The sequence below is a fragment of the Balaenoptera ricei genome, chromosome 6 (genome assembly GCF_028023285.1).
Source record: "Balaenoptera ricei isolate mBalRic1 chromosome 6, mBalRic1.hap2, whole genome shotgun sequence".
NCBI classification, from domain to species: domain Eukaryota; kingdom Metazoa; phylum Chordata; class Mammalia; order Artiodactyla; family Balaenopteridae; genus Balaenoptera; species Balaenoptera ricei.
This window is the reverse complement of record NC_082644.1, coordinates 102,648,040-102,667,248: the sequence shown is the minus strand read 5'-3', so window position 1 is coordinate 102,667,248 and position 19,209 is coordinate 102,648,040. Positions and strand designations below refer to the sequence as shown.

At 54.4% G+C, this 19,209-nt stretch overlaps 1 protein-coding gene across 7 annotated transcripts in view; it reads right to left on the bottom strand.

Moving 5' to 3' along the window:
* The window catches only part of RGS3 (regulator of G protein signaling 3), a 130,137-nt gene that overhangs the window by 83,303 nt on the left and 27,625 nt on the right, over positions 1–19,209 (bottom strand). For 4 of the 7 annotated variants that reach the window (XM_059925384.1, XM_059925386.1, XM_059925390.1 and 1 more), the window contains exons 6-13: positions 17,308–17,368; positions 16,041–16,131; positions 15,421–15,476; positions 8,875–8,956; positions 8,009–8,114; positions 6,878–7,229; positions 5,936–5,975; positions 922–1,118 (exon numbers count right to left, since the gene is read on the bottom strand). In XM_059925384.1, the coding sequence (XP_059781367.1) occupies positions 922–1,118; positions 5,936–5,975; positions 6,878–7,229; positions 8,009–8,114; positions 8,875–8,956; positions 15,421–15,476; positions 16,041–16,131; positions 17,308–17,368 (985 nt within the window). Of the gene's footprint in view, positions 1–921; positions 1,119–5,935; positions 5,976–6,877; positions 7,230–8,008; positions 8,115–8,874; positions 8,957–12,891; positions 13,007–15,420; positions 15,477–16,040; positions 16,132–17,307; positions 17,369–19,209 lie in introns of those variants that run through there. The other 3 variants (XM_059925387.1, XM_059925397.1, XM_059925388.1) reach the window with 2 other exon arrangements.

The window sequence follows — 19,209 nt, the reverse complement described above, 5'->3', positions numbered from 1 at the left end:
ATGTTTATGACCCATAGCCCAGTCATTTCGCTTCTTGGAATCTCCCCCAAGGAAAATAATCCAAGAGGCAATTCATGCATGAGGATCTTCGTCACAGAGTTATTTACAATAGCAAAAGAGTAGACATAACACAAGTGTCTGAACAGAATAGAGAACTGGTTAAATAAATATGGTACATCCATATAGTAGTGTCCAACCGGTACAAGACACAGACTCAAAGAATTTATTTAATGATGTAGGAAATGTTCATGCTGCAATTCTTGTTTAAAAAAGGCAACAGGATATAAAACATACAATAAGATCTGTCTGGGTTTTTCTTAAATATGTATATGCACAGGAAAGATATCTAAATGCTCACATTGGTTATAACTGGGTGATAGAATAAATAAAGGTTTGGAAATGGGGAGGAAGAGAAGGAAAAAGAGAGAAAAGTAGGAGAAGGGAGATCTAAATAATCTCAGGCCACCAGCTAGTACCGGCCAGACATGTTTGCTAAGATGTCTGATGGCCAGACAAGATGCCAGACCTCGAGGCTCTCTCCCTTGGTCATCTCCAAACAACAAAGCACTGGAGGAGCCAGGAAGCAGAACCCTCAGCACACAGGCCCTGTGACAATACAACCAGCAGCTGTAGCGTGTCTGCAATGGCCCCAGAGAAAGGGCAGGGGGAGGGGGAGGGGGAGGGGAGGGGGGGACCCGCTTGCCGCTGAGCTTCCCTGCCCCCACTCTCCTGTTCCTCCTCCCGGAAACCTCTGCTCCCTCAGTATAACCCCCAGAATCCTGAGCCCCTAAAGCTATTTGTCTTTCCCAAAAGGGGGTCCTCAGTCCTGGAACGAGGTCCCATCTCTGAGTCCCGGAGTGAAGGACCCTATTCTTTCTCACCTCCTCCAGAGGGAGCCCTTGGGGTCGGCCATCAGCTCACCTGAACGAAGATGGGGAACACCAGGACCTTGGGGGCCAGGGTGACGTAGGTGCCATAGCTTGAGTGTGGGGCGTGCGGCCTCATGACCGGGCAATTCTGGTAGTTCCCATGGCCCTTCATGGTCTGCACCGTCTTCATCAGCCGACACTTCTTCCCCAGGCCCGTGTAAGACTTCCCTTTGCTGGGACTCCCTGATTCTGTGGAACAGAGATGGGGGACCGTGAGGCATTTCTATCCCGCCTGCAGAGGCATGCCTCTGCAGAAACAGGGGACACAGGCTCAGTCCATTAACAGCCATTAACAACAGCAGCTACCATGTGCCGGGCCCTGACCAAGGCGCTGAGAAGACAGGGAGACCTCGGAAGGAATCCCCTCACACTCTGTGAGAGATACTAACGTGTAAACCAGCAACTCCAGGGCAAGGACAGAGCTGGGAACCGCCAACTACGATGAAGGCAGCATTCCTCATCTGGTGACCCAGGACCTGAATCAGACCTATCGGTTTGGCCTCGTACACTTAAAAATCAGAAAATCTCTCAGATTCGAAAAATCAGAAGACGTGACCTCACCGGGCCCACAGTCCCACATGAAACAAGCAATCAGATGGAGCGTCCCGGGTGGCAGAGCATGTGTGCTCCCCCTTTGTCCCCATCCCCACTGCTCCCTGCGCACACCCAGCACTGCTGGCCCGTTTCATTGCCTCCCAGGTCCCCTGAACAAAGGGACTGGAGGTCATGTCTCTGCAGTGATAGCAGAGACAGTGGGCTTTCTCAGGACGTATGGGGGTCTGCCTTCTACTAGCCAAGGGAGCTGGAGCGGCCTGGCTCACTGAGTCAGTTTGGAATAAGGAGGGGCACCTGCCGCTCCAGTTCCCGGGGAAGAGCACCAGTCCTGAGCCAGAGGGCTGCACCCAAATCCCACTCCTCTGCTCCCCAGCTTGGTGACCACCAGAAACTCACTTCCCCCCTCAGAGTCTTGGTTTCCTCACTGCAATTATAGTACCAAGCTCATGGGGTTGCTGTGAGGATTAAATGAGACACTCCAAGTAAAGCCCCTAGAATAATGCCTGGGACCTGGTAAGTGCGCGATAAAAGTGAGCTGCTAACTTATTGTGGTTTTGTTGTTGTGATTTCTCCACTTGGAAAAGCAAGTTAACCAGATACTCCAGGGACTCTGGGAATCCTAGGCTTCATCGCAGCCAGGAGGTATTCCCCGGCTTGGCTATCAACTCACAAATTATTCTCATCAGAAAAGGGGGAGAGAGAGAGAGAGAATGAATCACCCCCAGGGAAAAGAGCAGAGAGCTGCAGGGAGTCCCTCTATAAGGTGACACAGCAGGACACGCACCCTCACACTGAACAAGGGGTGGCATACAGATCTTTATCATGTCTCATCCAATGGGCAGAAAGGCAAAACACAGAGTAGCTAAAAAGTCAGGAATTCTTGGACACAAGCAGGTAGGAGACAAACTCCAGGGCATTCAGACTCCGCACACACCTGGGCCCCCTCCGAGGGTCCCTGCTCTCAGGTGGGCAACTGATCAGCCCTCCCTGACCTGCATGCGCAGCCCACTGGGGCCCAGGTCTCCTTCCGTCACCCCCAGTCCTGGCAGCCTGGGGGTGAACAGGTGGCCTGACCCCCAGCTACATCTCGGGGAAGCTCCCCACCAACGCGTGGTCCACAGTCTCAGGGGAAAAACTCAGCTCGGAAGGTTTCACACTTGCTTCCTCTACCCACCCCATGCCCCTCCTCACCGAGCAGGGTGAGAAAAACAAGTCAACCCACACACACAAGTGACCACCGATCACGGCAGTATCTTGGGGCAGCACTCGAACCATAATAACCTAAACCACTTCCTGCTTCTTCAGGGAATCACTTAGAGAAGAGTAAAAAGAGCATGAGCCCAGGACAGGGGCGGGGGGCAGATGCCTGGAAGTACCTCCCCAGCTCCTCGTCTGCTCCGGCCCTGGACGTCCGCCCCAGAGGGCTCTGTGCTGCCAGGCACTGGCCCCTTTGCTGAAAGAACCCATCCTGGCTCGCAAGCTCTGCACTGGATTTGAGTTGGACAAGACACCTGAACTTGAGCACTGGCCTCCGCAGAGACTGGCTGTGTAACCCTGACCAGGTTCCTTCCCCCCTGAGCCAGAGTTTTCTCCTCTGCAAAGCAGAGATAATATAGACTGCTGCCTTGCCTGCCCCAGGGCAGGTGAGGGCACACACGAGAGACCTGATGGGAAAGGGTTTGGTGAATGGTACCAGGGTGTGAGGGCACGAGGATTATAAACCCAAGCCAACGAATAATCCACCCGTCAGGGCTGGCGTTAGGACAGGGCTGCTGCGCCACAAACTGTACCATGAACAGGGATCACAGGGTCAGTCTGGAACTAGACAGTCTAATTTAACACAACCGAGCCTAGACCAGAGAAGGCAAAACCACACAGGACTGACAAGCAAGGCAAAGTAGACCAAACTTAACGAAGGGGGCTGTTTGCTAATGCCAAAATCTGGGCCTTTGCCCGCCCCCAGTCTGACATTTAAAGGAATCCACTTCTTCCCTGCCCTAGCCCAGCTGCATAGGGCTGTCACAGAATCTTTGCCTTGGGCCTAGAGAGTCATGAATAAGCCACTTGACATACACCTCTGCCTTCAGGTGGGAAGCAGCCCCATTTTATAGACAAGGCAACTGAGGCCTGGAGTGATTGGGGGACTTGCCCAAGGTCATCTGGCCAGTAACTGGTACAAAGCGGAATCAACCCAACCTATGTGGCATGCCCTCATGCCCCATCTCCACATACCCTGGATAGTGTGTAGCAAGTGGGCTTGATTTTTCAAAACTGATTTTTTGAATTATCTTTTTTTAAAAACAATCCAAGTTATAACCCAGCTACTAAGCTCTGTGAAGGCAAACTCCTTAACTTCCCACCTGCTACCACTTACACCCTCTGGTCCAAACCCCCATATCACCCCTTAAACACCTGCTTCACTGACCAAACAGTAATTACTAGGCTTTGCTCCGGCTTCCAAGGTGAGCCCTGGCAGCCATCGCCCCCCCACCGGCCGTGGCGAATCTGAGGCTGGGCTGCTTTCACAGGGCAAGGGACAATGCCAAGGGCACCCTCAGCCCTGGAGAACACGCCGACGACAGGCGGGCAGGCACCCCAGGCCCCAGAAGGGCACCAGACCCCATTCTATTCAGGTTGGCTCAACCCACCCACCCTCCTGCAAGGAGGCCGAGCAGCTCAGCCAGAGGAGGAGACAGAAGTCGGCACCCTGGCGACAGCTTTAGCCTCTGGAGAACCCTGAGTGCGTTTAAGGGAAGATTTGTACCCTGAATTCCACCCCTTCCTCTGAACCCGCAGACCAGGAGCTAGGAATATTTGATCCCTGGTAAAGAGCAAAGATGTCCTTGGATACCAAAATAATTATCATCGTGAAGAATAAATGAAGTCAGGTCAAGTTCTTAATATAATGCATTCAAAAGTTACCACTGTTATTAACAGCAGCATCATTTCCTTGCTTGTCCCTCTCCCACAGCCTGCGTGACTCTGCCCTTCTTGGTTTACTAAGTACTGTATTCTCAGAGGGGAACCAAAATGTGGACACGAGTTGGGAGGACACCAAGAGGCATCTCTCGGCCGAGAAGGAACCACACCAGCCTGCCTCAACCCACACACCTCTCCAGCTCCCTTCCCCCATGAGCAGTCTGCAAACCTTGGAGGCAACCAGAGTCATTCCCCTTCAGTCAGTCACTCAAATAAAATTCTGTTGAGTACCTGCTGTCTGTCAGACCCTGGGACCAACATCAGACACACGGAGGTGAGCAGGCCTAGGCCCTGCCCTTAACGGGGTCACCATTTAGCAGTGACATCTCCACTCTAACCCGATGCGGCAACTAAAAGCTTTTTTAAAACTCAGTGTTGAATCACCATCAGACTTTTCTCCGGAAGGAACACAGATTCATTTCCAACAGACCAAGCCCTAACACCCAAATGCCCCAGCCTGGAGAGAATAAAGACGGCTTCCATCCGCAACTCTGAGCCTGATGGGAGCCCTTTTCCCTCCAAAGGGCACCTGCTCTAAGCAAGCATCGTCTTCATGCTACTGACAGAGGGGGACAGCAAGGAAGCAAGTCTGCAAGTGGTTGGGAAAAGGCCGTTCACAAAGAAGAAGGTCAAAGGGCATTCTGTGAGCTCTGAAGGAAGGGTTCAAGCATATCCAAGGTCAGCACCATGGACCACCAGGCAAGGCTGGTCTCAACCTTCCAGATACCATCTGGACTCCAGCCAGCTAGACTCAGGCCAGCGCAGAGAGGGCCTAAAGGAATGCCCAGCCAACTCCAGCATCAACACTGATACCTCAGGTTTCCTGGGAGAAGGAACTGGTTTTGAGCCCAGCTTCTCTCCCTGGCCCTTAAAAAATAAGGCCAGGATTTGAAGGACAAAGGGGAAAAATCCCTTCACACAGCAGAGACATCTGTGCGCTTCAAAGACAGCTAACTTCTGTGTAACATCACTCAGTAAACAGGCTGCTACTGAAAACCATTATCTCCTTCAATCCTCCCAACAACCCTCTGAAGTGGGAATTATCAGCCCTGTTTTATAGATAAAGAAACTGAGGCTCAGTGAGGGGACATGAGTTGCTCAAACTCACACAACTCCAATTTGGAACCTCCCAGTTCCAAATTCCGTGCCTCCCTCCCGAGCAGGCCCAACCATGGTGTCTCAGTAACGTTGGTTGAACCTCAGCTGAATGCCTGAGTCCTGAACACCGTCTGTTAGACTGCTCTGGGAAGATGCCCTCTCTTCCTCCTCAGTTCAGGCTCCAAGGAAGAGAGACACTGGTTCAGTGAGGGAGAAAAAGGTCCCAAGAGGAGACAGAGTCTGTGTCAATATGTGGGGGGATCTTGACTCTGTTGGGAAGGCCTCCCAACTCAGAGGAGGAGGTGGGGCCCGGCCTCGCAGCTAACCTCGCCATCTCTCCGGGGCTCAGAGGGCACAGCAGCAGAGAGACTCACCTTCGGGGATGGCATCCTCCTGGTACACAGGCCGCAGCAGCTGCGAGGGAAAGATAGAGAACTACCTCAGCCCCAGGAACGGGGCCAACCACCAGGCAGGCTGCTCAGCCCTGGCCTGGGGAGAGGAGGGGAGCATCTCAGGGCACGAGGGCAAAACAGCAGTCCCGCTAACGAGCTGAGAGGGCGGCCTGGAGGGATCACAGAATCTAGAATCCTCCCGAATGTTCAAGTTGAACGAGGCTTTAGCTGTCATCAAGCCTAACCCCTTGGCCAAGTCCCCAACTTCCTTGACAGCAGCTTGTTCCAAAGTGTGTTCTGTGAAACACTGGCACTTGGGACGCTAACAACCCTGCCACAAAGGGTGCACCGTCAGGGGAGTGTGAGAAATGCTCGGTTAAACAAGGGTAGACCACCTTCTTCACTGCAGATGCCCTCAGAGCCTCAAATAGGCTAATATGCATTGGGAATCTCCCAGAAGAGGAAGAGAGTATAAGGTGTTTCTCAAACTTATTTGACCTCAGGAAACTTTCTTCCCAGAGTATCTCCTGGGACCAATATTTTGGGGCACACACGCCGACATCCCACTACGCCATCTTACAGCTCCTATGACGGGCTCACTGCCTACCACGCAGCCCATTCCGCTGCGGAAAAGTGCAGACTGGCAGAAAGCTCTTCCTTCTTTTGAGGTGAAATCTTCTACCGTGTGACCTCCCCTGGTCCTGGATCTGTGCCCTGAGGCCACAAAGACCCACCTGCTGTCTCTGCCCAGGACAGCCCTACAGGACAGCCCTATAGAGGCTGGTGCTAACACACAGCCCACTTCCCTGCTCCCCGCTCCAAGCCCCTGGCAGCCTCCTCACAACACAATATTGAGTCTTCGCATCTTCCTGGCCTCACTCAGGGACCCATGCCCTTCACCTCCCCTGAACCAGCTGTCCATACCTGGCTCCCAGGGTTCAGCGGGGCCAGGATGATGTAGTTGGGGTCGGCGGGGGCAGTGGCACGGGACAGTGCAGGCAGGGTGTGCTGGCCCCCACGCTTGGTCACCTCAGTGTAGCGCTCCCAGCCACCGAGCAGCAGCCCATCCGAGCTGTCACACACCAGGTGACAGCTGTGGCGCTGCTCTGGCCGTGCCTGGGCCCCGTGGGTGCAGTTCTTCTCCCGCTTGTTGGGGGGCGACTGGAGGTCATGGGTCGACTTGCAGGACGCCCGCCGCAGGACCCCGCCATCTGGCCCCGGCTTGACCTGGGGGACCATGCGCCACACGAGCAGGATGATCTCGCTGGGGCAGCTCCTGGAAGTTGGAGGAGGCAGGGAGTCACAAAGAGAAGTTGAGTCGGGGGGAGACCAAAGTCAGCCACAGTAGGGGCCTGCGGGGGCAGAGAGGAAGAGAGGGGAAGAGGGCAGGAAAGCCCCAGTGCCAGAGCAGGAAGGGATGCAGAGGCCATCTAAAGTAGAGACAGCAAAGGGGTCCCTTAGGTCGACTCTAGTTGACTGGCAGAGGCTGGGAAGGACACTGAGGCCAAGGCCAAGTAAACAAGAAAGAAGACCAAACTCAACTAGTGATGTGCCTCCTGGACACAAAGTATTATCAAGGAGGAGCAAGAAAGCCACGGCCTGTGTACAACCCCTCATCCGGTCATTCTAGAAGCAGACCTAAAATGGGCCACGAGGGCTTTAACCCAGAGGGTCAAAATTTAGGGGACCCCAAAATTTAAAGAATAACTGTTTAATTGTGCAATTGAAAATGTTGGCAACATCTACGCATCCTTAGGAAACCAAGGGCTTAGTTCTGAGGTAGCAAAACTAATGAGCTAAAGTAGAGAGCGACCCCCTGGAGCTGCACCACAAACCACAGGGTCTGTTTGAGAGCTTCTTCCCCGCTGTCTGCTCTGGGATCCAAAATTGCTCAGAACCTGAACCTTCCAATTTCAGGCCAAGAAACTGATTCCCCAAGGAGCAAAGTGAATTGCTCACAGCTGGGAAGGAGGGACGGGCGAGGCGTGTGCCCAGGTCTGGGGAGGGGAGGTGCGCCTCAGCCCGAGGCCCCAGGCTGCCCGCCGCCCCTGTCACCGGATCTCGTGTGCCAGCTCCACGCATTTCCAGTGCTCCACGGGCCTCTCGTTCAGCTGCAGCACCGTGTCCAGCTGCTGCAGCCCTGCCCGCTCTGCCGGGCCCCCTGCAGGGACAAAGAAAAGCCACTCAAGGGCTCCTAAAGCCCACAACCCCCTCGAAAGCCCCGGGGTCCTTTGCTTCCACAGTGACCTTGGACAAGGACCGCTCCCCTCTGTTTCTTCATCTGTGAATGAGGGGCCAACCTCGGGGGCTCTCGGGGACCTTGAAGGGAGGCTCCCCTTTGCCCTCACTTCCTCCCTGCCCGCATACCCAGTACTGGCTGACCTCTCTGCTGTCCACCGCCCCGCCAGGCCCCCCTCCCTCCCCAGGGCCTCCCACCCCTTGAGAACCCTTCCTTGCTGCCAGGCTCACAGGCAGTGGGGGCACCCAGATCACCATGTCCCAGCTTCTCCACTTTGGATGCTCACTCTGTGACTAGAAGTCTTTTCTTTGTGAAAAATAGGGAGGGAATGACTATTTTTAAGTGCTAATCAGGCTGGAATAGGATAAAATACTGGTTCCAAATCGAGTTCATAAATGACTCTCATTTTCCCATGCAGCCATTACTGAAAATATAGGTTTAGTTCCTGTTTGAAATGATTGGGAAACAAAATATAAAAATCTATTTTCATTTTGATTAAAAACAAAAAAAAAAAAGAGTAGGTATATTTTCATAGACCTCACTTTCATCTGTGGTCATTTAAAAATATTATTCTTTTCGTTTTGAAAAACCAGGACACTTTGCTCCATTTAGGGCTCCCCTTTCAGTTCCAACATCTTGTTTGCAAAGCCTCGGGCTGGCATCACCTGAGACACTCACTCACCGGAATCCACGGCCTGCACTCGGACCGGAGAGTCGCAGCAGATGGTGAAGCCGAAGCCGTCCTTCCCCCTCGGGATGGTGATCTAGGACACAGCCCTGCCCAGTTACTCCCAGAAGCCATGAGGCTGCTGCCTCTGCTCCAAGGTCGCGAAGACCACAGTCCCCACCCCAGAGCCACCTTCCTCTCCAAGGTTGCTGGAGCCAAGAAGGAGGCTGGCCGGCCCCTCGCTGTCCCTATCTTGGCCCAGGCATCTTGAGCACTGGGTTGTGGGCCAAGCAGGAAGGCTGGGAGCTCAGGAGGTAAGCCAGGCCCATGTGGAAGGGCCCAGGCAGAGCCTTGGAAGGGTGAATCTCGCCTTCCTCAGCCCTGGCAGACATGTGGCCTAGCCCTTTACCTAAGGGCCCACTGCACTGCACGTCTCCACCTCACCTGTGACCCACTGCCTGCTCGGTCCCTTCCTCCTTTCCCCAGGGGTTCATGGAGCATCAGCCCAAGGCTGGCCCCATGCTGAGGGCCCAGAGACAAAGCTGGCCTGTTGGCTGCCCTCCCAGAGCACAGGGGAGGGAAGACAGGGATGCACACACTCACCACCTCAGGCCAAGGGGCAGGGGACACGTGCTAAGGGGTCTCAGGGCCGTCCACCGCCAGGGCCTCAAGGTATCAGTGAGGGCTCCCGGGTGAGGAGGCAAGTGAGGGCACAGATAGAGGTTTCCTGGCTGAACCTGAACTAGCCAATGACTTCACTGTGCCTGCTGCAAGCCTGTGTGCGTGGCAGGTGCACAACCCCTACTTTCAGAAGTCCCCTGAAAGGACCCTGCCATCTGGATGCTCTTTTCAAAGCAACATGCAATTATTGAGCTCCTACTGCATGCCAGGCTCTGCTGAGGTACCAGGTCATGAGGCCTTGGTCTCTGGCTCCCAGAGGAGCATGAGGGTACACTGATCTCTCCAAAGCAAAGCAGGTCATGATAAGCATTACAGCAAAACGTGAGGATGGTGCTGGGAAGAGTCCTTTGTGCTTTGACTTTAGATGACAGGCCTGGTGCACGGCAGGAACCAGCAAGTGCTCCGCTAGTGAGGACAGCGCTGCAGTCTCCCACCAGCAGCGGAAAGCTGGCAGGGTGCGGCGCGGTCTGCTAGCTCAACTCAGTTCTACCTTGCTGCATGCCCTCTCTGTGCACCCCCAGTTAGGCTTTGGGAGGGGAGCAGAAAGCCCAGCCCCTGCCCACTCAAAGAGCAATTCCAGGCTGCTCAGAGCAGGTGTATGAGAGCAACAGCCTAAGGCAGCTAAAGTCAGAAAAGGGGTCTGGCTCCCTGGATGTGGCGTGGGCCCTGGTGCAGCATGGGGTAGGGCACCCCAGGCAGGCTGAGGAAGAAGCCAGCTCAGCAACCCTGAAAGAGGTCAAGGGCCACCACCTCGTTAGGAGACTTCTACCTCCTTCCTTTAGGGGTTACCTCTTCCAGGCTGGGTGCCCGGCATTCACCTGTCAGCTGTCCCAAAGGCCAGGCATGGGAAAGGGGAGGGCCAGGGAGCCCGGGGTGACCCAGGCCCTTGGATGCTGCTGGGGAGGCCCCTGAGGCTCTGCTTCCCACCAGCCCTGGGCCTGGATTCAAAGCGAGTTTGTAAAACAGGAAATCTGACAGACAAGGGGAAGGGGGGGGGGCAGGAAAATACCCTGTTCCCATAAGAATTCTGGGAAAACACACAGCTAAGACAGGAAGAGAAAAAAAATGGAAAGAAAGAAAGAAAAACAAACTCTGGAGTGAGCGCGGAAAGCCCAGACTGAGGCCAAGGGACGATGACAGGAGCCCGGTCCACTCCATGCGGCCAGCAGGGATTTTAGGGACCTCACAGCCCACCCTCAACCCAGGCAGAAGCTGGGATGCCAGCATCTTGCTAGCACTTCCCCAGTCCTACCCCACCAAGAGCCACGGCCCCTCCTGCCTGGGGCGCGGCTCTGGAAAACCGGTCCCAGCACCCAGGGCTAACAGTTTGGGGACTGGCCCCAAAGCTGAATCTAGAGAGAAGGAGGGTGCTCCAGAAAACAGCCTGTTCCCCGCATCCAGGTGGGGCTGTGGACAGGAGACCCCTCTGCCTTCCTGGGCACCAGCCTAAGCAGAGCCAGTCCAGACAACAGTCCAGGCCAGCTGGGGGCTGGGAAGAGGGGAAGAGGAGACAGTGTTGGGAAGCAAGCCCCTCTCCTGCTCAGTGTGAGGGGGTGGGACTGCGTGAAGGAAGCAGAATTATGCTCTGTCCATCGTGACCACGACCATATTGAGAGGACAATGTCCAAAGAACCTGATCATCACTGCAGCCCTGAGGGAATGCAGGGCTAGTTTCAGTATGCCCATTTTACAGAGAAGGAAACTGAGGCCTGAAGCAAGTAAGCTCTCAGCCCTCCTCTCTGACCTCAGGCCTCAGGGTCAGGAGGCAAGGGGAGCAGCCCTGCCCTAACTCTGGGACCTCCGCGACTCCTGGCAGAGGCCATCCTTCCTGGGGTGCTTCTTGCTCTTTCCTGTCCAGCACAGGAACTGCTACTGCTCTCAGATCTCACCCATGCCAGCATCTCACTTCTGCCCTCCTGCTTGACTTCTGACCCTCTGTCATGCTTAGACTTCAATCCCAATCCCTAAATGTCACAGTTATTGAACCCCCTGCACCAGGCACTTCATACACATTCCATTTACTTTCACAGCATCGTCACATTATCACCCTATTCCACTGACAGGAAGACTGAGGCTCAGGGAGGTAAACTGCCATGCACAAGAGTCAGACCTCAAGAAGGGCAGAGCTGGATGTGAGCCCGGGTCTGGCACAAAGCTGGTGCTCTCAACCTCGCACTACTTTCTAGCAGGGGATCCGTTTTGAACTTGAGTCCCAGAGCCCCAGGCCCGGACCACACTCATGCCTGGTCCTACTCTGACTGCCAGAGTGTCCCGGTCCTCAGGCCTGTAGTCCCAAGTGACCGAGGACTTCTCGACCTCCCACCCCGTGCCCTCTGTGCCTCACCACCCCGCCATCCAGTTGCCAGTGTCGCAGGGGCTGCTCTGCAGGCTCCAGGAGGGCGGGAGGGCCCTGAGAGCTGGGGACTGGAGAGAGAACACACATGTCCCGCGCACGGTGCAGGAGGCCCCTCTGAGCATCTCCCTGAGACCTAAGTCTGCCTGTTTGAAGGAGTTCAGGACCCAGATTCCAGGCTGGTCATTAAAACACAGAGGGACTTTTCTATACTTTTAAAATCAGAACCATTCCAGAGTCCCATCAGCTTGGACATTCCCAAAATCTGGACATCCCTTGCCTTCACCCTGTCTGACACCATGCCTTTTTTATAAGAAAAAACAAATGTCCCTCACAGTTCCAGAAGAGTCTTGGGGGCTAAGGGATCATCACTCCCACTCTGCCCCATATCCTGAGACTGGAGGCTGAGGGCCAAGCCCCCTCCATGAAGTTGGGCTCTGAAGCCAGAGGACTCCGGACCCACCTCAAGGCATCACAGCCACCCGGGAGGAAAATCATGTGTGCGCACATATACACAGACACATCCTACCTCGCTCACAAGCACACACCAACACACGCTAAAACACAATCACACCTACACAACGCAGGACAGGCACTGCCGTCCCATCAGAAGTAGGGAAAGTTAGCAAAAAAACACAAATCCAGCTGCTCAGCAACCTAGCCACTTACAATCTCAGGCTTGGGATGCTCTTTTTATAACCCACACTCCTCCCAAATAAAAATGACAGAAAATCAACTAGATAATCTCACCATGGACACCACCCAGTCAGTGGTTAGGATGGTGAAGAGCTGGCCTCGCCTGCCCCTAGAGAGGGGCGGCAGGTAAAGGCCACCTCGGGGCCAGTTCCTGCCTCTATCCTCCCCCCAGATCACAATGAACCTGCAAGGGGCAGGAGGAGGCAAGGAAGGCCTTGTGGGGAGACAAGTCCTGCTCAGTGAGCCCACACCCCTGACCCCCAACAACACCCCATGCGCCCCCCAAGGGGCCAAGCACCCACCTGGCGGTAGCGGCGCTCCGAACACACCTTGCAGAGCCCATTGAAGCGGTTCATGGCTGCGGGTCCTGCCTCGACTGCCGACCCATGAAAACCCGGCTCTCCCCCCCAGCAGTGGGAGCCCGCACTGCGCCCCGTCAGCCTGGCATGACCGCCCTGGGAAGCCCGCCCCGCAGAAGAATGGCAGGAAATCACCTCTCACCTCCCCAAGCCCTGTCTGTGCTGTGTGCCTCTGCACGATAAGCCCGAAGGCTTCCTGAAACCTCCGAATGACAAGGAAGAGGGAGAGTTTTATATTAAAATTCCTGTCAACTAGTTAGTATTCCCCGGGCCCCGGCGGGGAGAGGGCGCCTTTGTTCTGGCTGCATTCTCCGCCATGGGCCACTTTGTGATTCCAGTGTTCTCACAAACACCGCTGGCTGGAGGAGAACCCAGGCAAAAAACACGGCCCACTCTGTAACAACGCCGCCTCCCCCTGCAAATCCCAGGATCCCCAGTACAAATGCAGGGAACTAACTCAGCCTGAGAACCTAAGGATGCTTTGCACTCACAGACATCCCACGTCAAGACAGGGGATACAAAACATCTGGAGTTTGCCTGCCACTCAGAAGCTCTTAAAAGTCAGTTTCCTCATCCATGTACGTGGGCTGCTTTAAGGATCTGATGACAGACCATAAAGTCAGGTTGGGAAGGGATTTCCAATCACTAGATAATCCAGCCTCCTCTTTTTACTGGTGAAGAAGTGGGGGTCTTGAGCAGTTGAGATCACACAGCAGGGTGGGATGGAGCTGGGACCAGAGCCCCAGTCTTGATCCCTGCCTTGTAGAGCAGCGCCTGGTGAGCCTAGAGCCGCTTCCACCAACCTCGAGCCCCTGAGGAAAACTACCCAGCCACTCACATCCTTCATGCCAGACAGTGTCCCTCGGTCCAGCCCAGCTTTGGTTACTGTACAGTGGTCAGGTCACCCGGGTTTCTAATCCTCCATCCCTCCATGCACACGAAGAGGGAGTTGAACAGGTCACCTCTTGGGGTTCTCCCCCTGCCCTAACCAAGCCTCTGACAATCACCCACACCTTGCTGAGTCCTACGGACATCTCTGCGTGTGCAAGCCGAGTAAAATCAAACACACCTCAGAACAATGTCCCCAGAGGCCAGGGCCTGTGTGCAGAGCCCAGCACGAAGTAGGACTCTCCCAGGCCACCTAGAAACCTGCAGTGTTGATGCCCGGGCAATTCCCACAAATCCCCAGGGAGACTCCCTGGTCACTGTCCTCTCTGTGCTCGGCATGTACAGAGAGAGGGAGAAAGGCCTTTGCAGCTCCCCCACTGAAGCTGGAAGAAAGCTTTTAAACTTGTAATGAAGCCACAGAGAACAGAGACCCAGCAAGTTACTCTAATACTGTACTATCCAGTATGGTAGCGATTAGACACAGGTGCAATTTAAATTTAAATTTTTAAATAAAATTTAAAATTCAGGTCCTCGTTCATACTAGCCACATTTCGAATGCTCAGTAGCAACCGATGGCTAGTGGCTGCCGTACTGGGCAGTGCAGCCCTAGCCTGTACGCTCTGTGAGGACAGGGATCTTTGACAGCTATATCCCGGCACCCGGCACAAGGCCTAGCCCATGTAGATGTTCAATAAATACTTAATGAATGAATGAGTGAATGACTTGAGTGAATGAAAGGGGAAATGTCTTGTAGATAATAATACACCTAAATGTCATATATTATCATGGAAAATATCACTGTCGTATCTTCCCAACTAGGCCACTTGCAGGAGGCAGCCATACCTGAAGCCATATTTCAGATCCTCCCTGTGCCACTTGCTGGCTGTGTGGCCACAGAGAGTGACCTAACATCTCTGAACCTTACAAGTCCCACTCATCTGTGAAATGGGTAGTAACAACCACCTCAGAGGTGGGAGTGAGGGTCATGTTAGATAACAACCGAGGGACTACTCAGCACTGGGAGCTTGTTTCTCCCTCTCTTAGTGGTTACAGCAAACCAGAGATCACCTGCCATGGCCTGCAAAGTGACAAATTTGGATGAATTCCCCAAAATCCCTATAGGAAGGTTCCTCTCTAGCTTCAAAGCCCTAATGAAGTGAGGACCCATCGGTCTCGGGCTCAGACTCACAGCTGCTCCCTGACATCAAGGGGGCCAAACCTGAAGGCGAATTGGGCCACAGTGGCAGGGGAGGCAAGGGGCCTGAGGGGGCCTGCAGGAACGGGAGGACTCGGCTTCAAGAGCCCGAAAGTCAGTACAACCCAGACTCCTCTACTTCCAGGGGCCAGGGCCCGGCTCTCTCCCCACTGCTGCCCCAAGCTTGAGTAACCCGAGAAAAGCACCAGAAATAACCTCTTAAAAATGCACAACTTGCTGAGTTTCCAAGCACCAAGTGAATCTGAGTCTCAGGCACCGAATGCTGCCCTGTTTAGGGGTCTCCTGGGCCAAGGGACTGACCAGAAGCAGGTTAGAGCCCAGAGCAGTGCTCAGGGCCCGTCAGTCCTGCCCAGGTTGTCCCCACCTACCTTGAGTTTCTCCCTGTTCTCGGTGTCCTCACCTCCCAACAGTCTCAACAAAGGGTCTGGAAGGTGACAGAGCAGAGTCAGAAAGTTTCTGCTGGCATCTAAGTGCCCGTTCCACAGACCACCCAGAGGATGAGGCCAGGGTGCCAGGCCCATGTGGCGGCCCAGGTCACTGCTGGCCTCCAGGATGTGGGAATGCCCAGGCTCGGGCCAGGCAGGGACTCAGGAGCCAGATGGGTGCGTGGGAAGGACAGAGCAGAAGGGGAAAATCCTCAGGACCCACAGCAGGGCCCACATGGCCTGTCTGCAGAGGTGGGCGCCCCAAGGTCAGCCAGGCAGCCCAGAGGGGATCCTGAGACCACGGACCCTGAGGAAGGGCCACACGGGAAGGTCCAAAAGCCCAGCCCTCCATGAGCTAGATAAATAAAGGAGTCATGGGCATGAGGCTGCCTGCAGGCTGCATTCTAGCAAGCACTCGTGAGAAGTCCCTGGACCCAGGGTCTGATGGCAGCCTAGGGTGACACATGCCACAAAACACAGGGACTGAGGCTACTACACAGTGGAGTGGGGGGAGCCCTGGGGGTCGGCATGTCTGGACAGAACTGAAGGTGGTGGACATGCACCTCTCAGGGGCTGCAGTCTCCGCCTGGCCACCTTCAGGTGCTTGGTCCGGCCCAGGTCCTCACGCAGCAGGTAGTACCAGCCGCTGGTCTCCTGTCACAAGAGAAGGCGTGACATGCTCAGAGGAGGCAGAGGGCACAGGTCAGGCAGCCACCAATCCCCGTCAAAAAGCAGCAGCTGGAGAGCCTCCTCAGGAGCAGCATCTCTGCAGACACACACACTCCAGCCTCCCTTCCCCAAAGGGAGCTGCCATGCCTGCACCTCCAGGAAGCCTTCCTTGATGCTCCAGGCAGAGCTGATCCTCCCCTCTGCCGATTTCCCACGCCTCTTGTCCCTAGAGAACAAGTCTACTCACAGGCTTGCCTCCCCCACTAGGCTGTACACAGGCTCCTTGATGTGCCTAGCACCGTGCCTGGTACACAGCAGGAGCCCAATAAATGTTGACAGAACAGAAGGGAGGGAGGGAGGGAGAGGCCAGAAAGCAGGCATCCTGAGGCCCCTGAGCAGTCCCCAGGGGCAGACATCTTCTCCCAAGAGGGGATAAGGCCAAGACTGCAGTCAAGACAAGATAGTTGGGACCCACATGTAGGATAAAGGGTCCTCAGCCACCTACCTCAGACTTCACTTCCAGGACACAGAGCTGGGTGGCAGGGCCACCTGGCAACTCCTTGCAGCAGGCCACCAGAACATCTCCAGGGATATGCAAGAGGAGCACATCCCTCCCCTGCTCAAAAGCCTCCAATGCGGGGAGTGCCATCCAAGTAGAGTTGGGTAAGGGTCTGGCCACCCACAGGGAGGGGCCTCTAGGTCCCAGAGTCCTCACCCAGTCTGAAGGAAAGCGCCACAGAGGATGTTCACTCCATCCCTGAGCACCTGCTAGGCCCACAAGCCTGAGACCTGGCAAACAACGTCAAGGCAACCCCTGGAACAGACCACGAGAAGCACCCGTCCCTCAGCCTCCAGGGCAGGGAGTGCCCTGAGCTCTGAGGGACCTGCCAGTGTCCTTAAGGGAAGACACCAGACCTAGAGCCTTCTGGGAAGACTTGGAGCCGCCTAACAACTGGTCTCTGACAAGAATGAGCCAAGGCAGGAACCCAGACCCTTGGTCACACAGGTAACAGTGTTGTTATCAGGCCAGGGGGCACCTGTCTCAGTGGGGCACCATCTTACAGACTGAAGCCCCGCCACAGGGCTTCCAGACAAAGGCCCCTGCCTGTACCAGCCCTGGCTAGGTGGCCTGACACTGCCAGAAGCTTCCCTAGGACCCACCTTGTCCGGAGTCAGGAGGGACTTCACCCCGAAGCTCATGCAGCCAATGAGTCCACTCTGTCTGGGAGAACAAGAGAAGTTCGAGTGAGCACCTTTTCATTGCGCTACATCGGGAGGTCGATGGTCAAGTGTAACATAGGTTTGCCTGATGCACTGCGGTTTACGAAGCACTTTTACCTGCATTGTCTCATTTGATCTTTCCAACTTTGTGAGTGAGGCTGGAGTGGAGTTATTCTCTCCATTCCACAGGGGAAAAAACTGAGGCTGAGTTGATCCCCTTCCCAAGGTCACAGGACTCATTAGTAGCAGAGTCCCATGGGAAACCCACCACAGAAGCTCAGAGTTACCTCGGAGGTTTGAACCGTTCTGGTGCTGGTGGGTCTGAAGAGCCAGTCCCCAAAGGGAATTTCAGCTCCCACATCTGCTGGTGATGCTCAATCCAGGAGAAGTTATGGGACCTAAAGCTCAAGAAGCTTTGTCTTAGGTCCAGGCAAGACCTGCGCAGTGCTTGGACAGTTCCAGATCAAGGTCCAAACCAACCTGACACACAAAAGTTGCCAAGACCAACCTGACCTGGCTGCCAGTGGGCCAGTAGACATGAGCCAGGGTCAGGACTCATGGAAATGTCACGCTGCGCAGACAGGCTGAGTTCAGTTGGGTCCTACTTGACTAAGGGTAATTCAAAGTTCCTGAAAAATGTCCATCATTGAGTTCCAATGTGCAACACTGAGGGACTGATTGATACTTGGCAGCTTTCAACAGTGATAGCATAGATTAATATTAATGAAGTGACAAAAATAATATTGCTATTATGAGATAAAAGCAAGTTTATAAATCTATAGTTTAATGAGAAAGATGTTCACCAAAATATTAACAATGGGTGTATCTGGCAGGTGGGACTAGAAAGGTTTTTCTTTTCTCCTTTGGGTTTTTCGTGTTTTTAAATTTTCACTGGGAACAAGCGCTACTTTTGGAATCAGAAAAAAAAAAGTAGTATAAATGTATTTGAAACTACTTCTATTCTACCACATCTTTCTCCACCCTAACACTAGAGTTGCTTTTTTTTTTTCTACCTCTTCTCTCTTAGCATATCCCCAAAACTCAGGCCTCTTCAGAGATTGGTTTAATAGCTATTAATCAAGAAACAACATGGGTATTAAGACTGGAGCAGAACCCTGATGGTTGACTTCAATATGTGAGGGACCCACATAGATGAGGGATTCAGCATGTTCTGGGGAAGGCACCATATCAAAGCCAAGGATGTAATGAGCTGCCTCGATGGGTAGTGAACTAACTCCCTGGAGATGTGCCTCCTCTGAGCCTGGTCTAAGGGGGCCTGAACAAGTCCACAGAACACCCTGAAGAGCCTGTCCAAGTCCTGTGCCCCAGAGCCTGCTCCTGAGATCCAGACCCAGTATGTCCAAGGTGGGGTCTGGGCATGGGAGTCTGGAGAAAGCTGCCCAGGGGATCCTACAGGGCACCCACCCGTGCCTGCCCCAGTCGAGGACCGGTAGTGTACAACATCTTTATAAATACATTTTGTTTGGATTCTCCAGAAAGGATGGCAGCCTACCACCTGACAGTCCTAAGCAAAATAAAACTGGCTTCTTGCCGGCAGCCAAGCCGATTGAGGGCCAGGGATGCAGAATGCTGGGGACGGATTCTCAAAGCTGGTACCCCGCCCCCACAGATGCACACTCTGCACCAGGCCGTGTCTCACCAGCTACTCTCACTCTGCTACCCGCCCCCCGCAGCTCTCTCTTCCTGCCCCCGCTTTCCTGCAGCCCGGGCTGCACCTGCTCTCTTCTCCTTCCTTGTCCCCTCCCATCATACCAGGCCATATTAACCATCTACCCATAGAGAACAGTGTAGTCACTCCATTAAAGCGACCCTTCCACATCC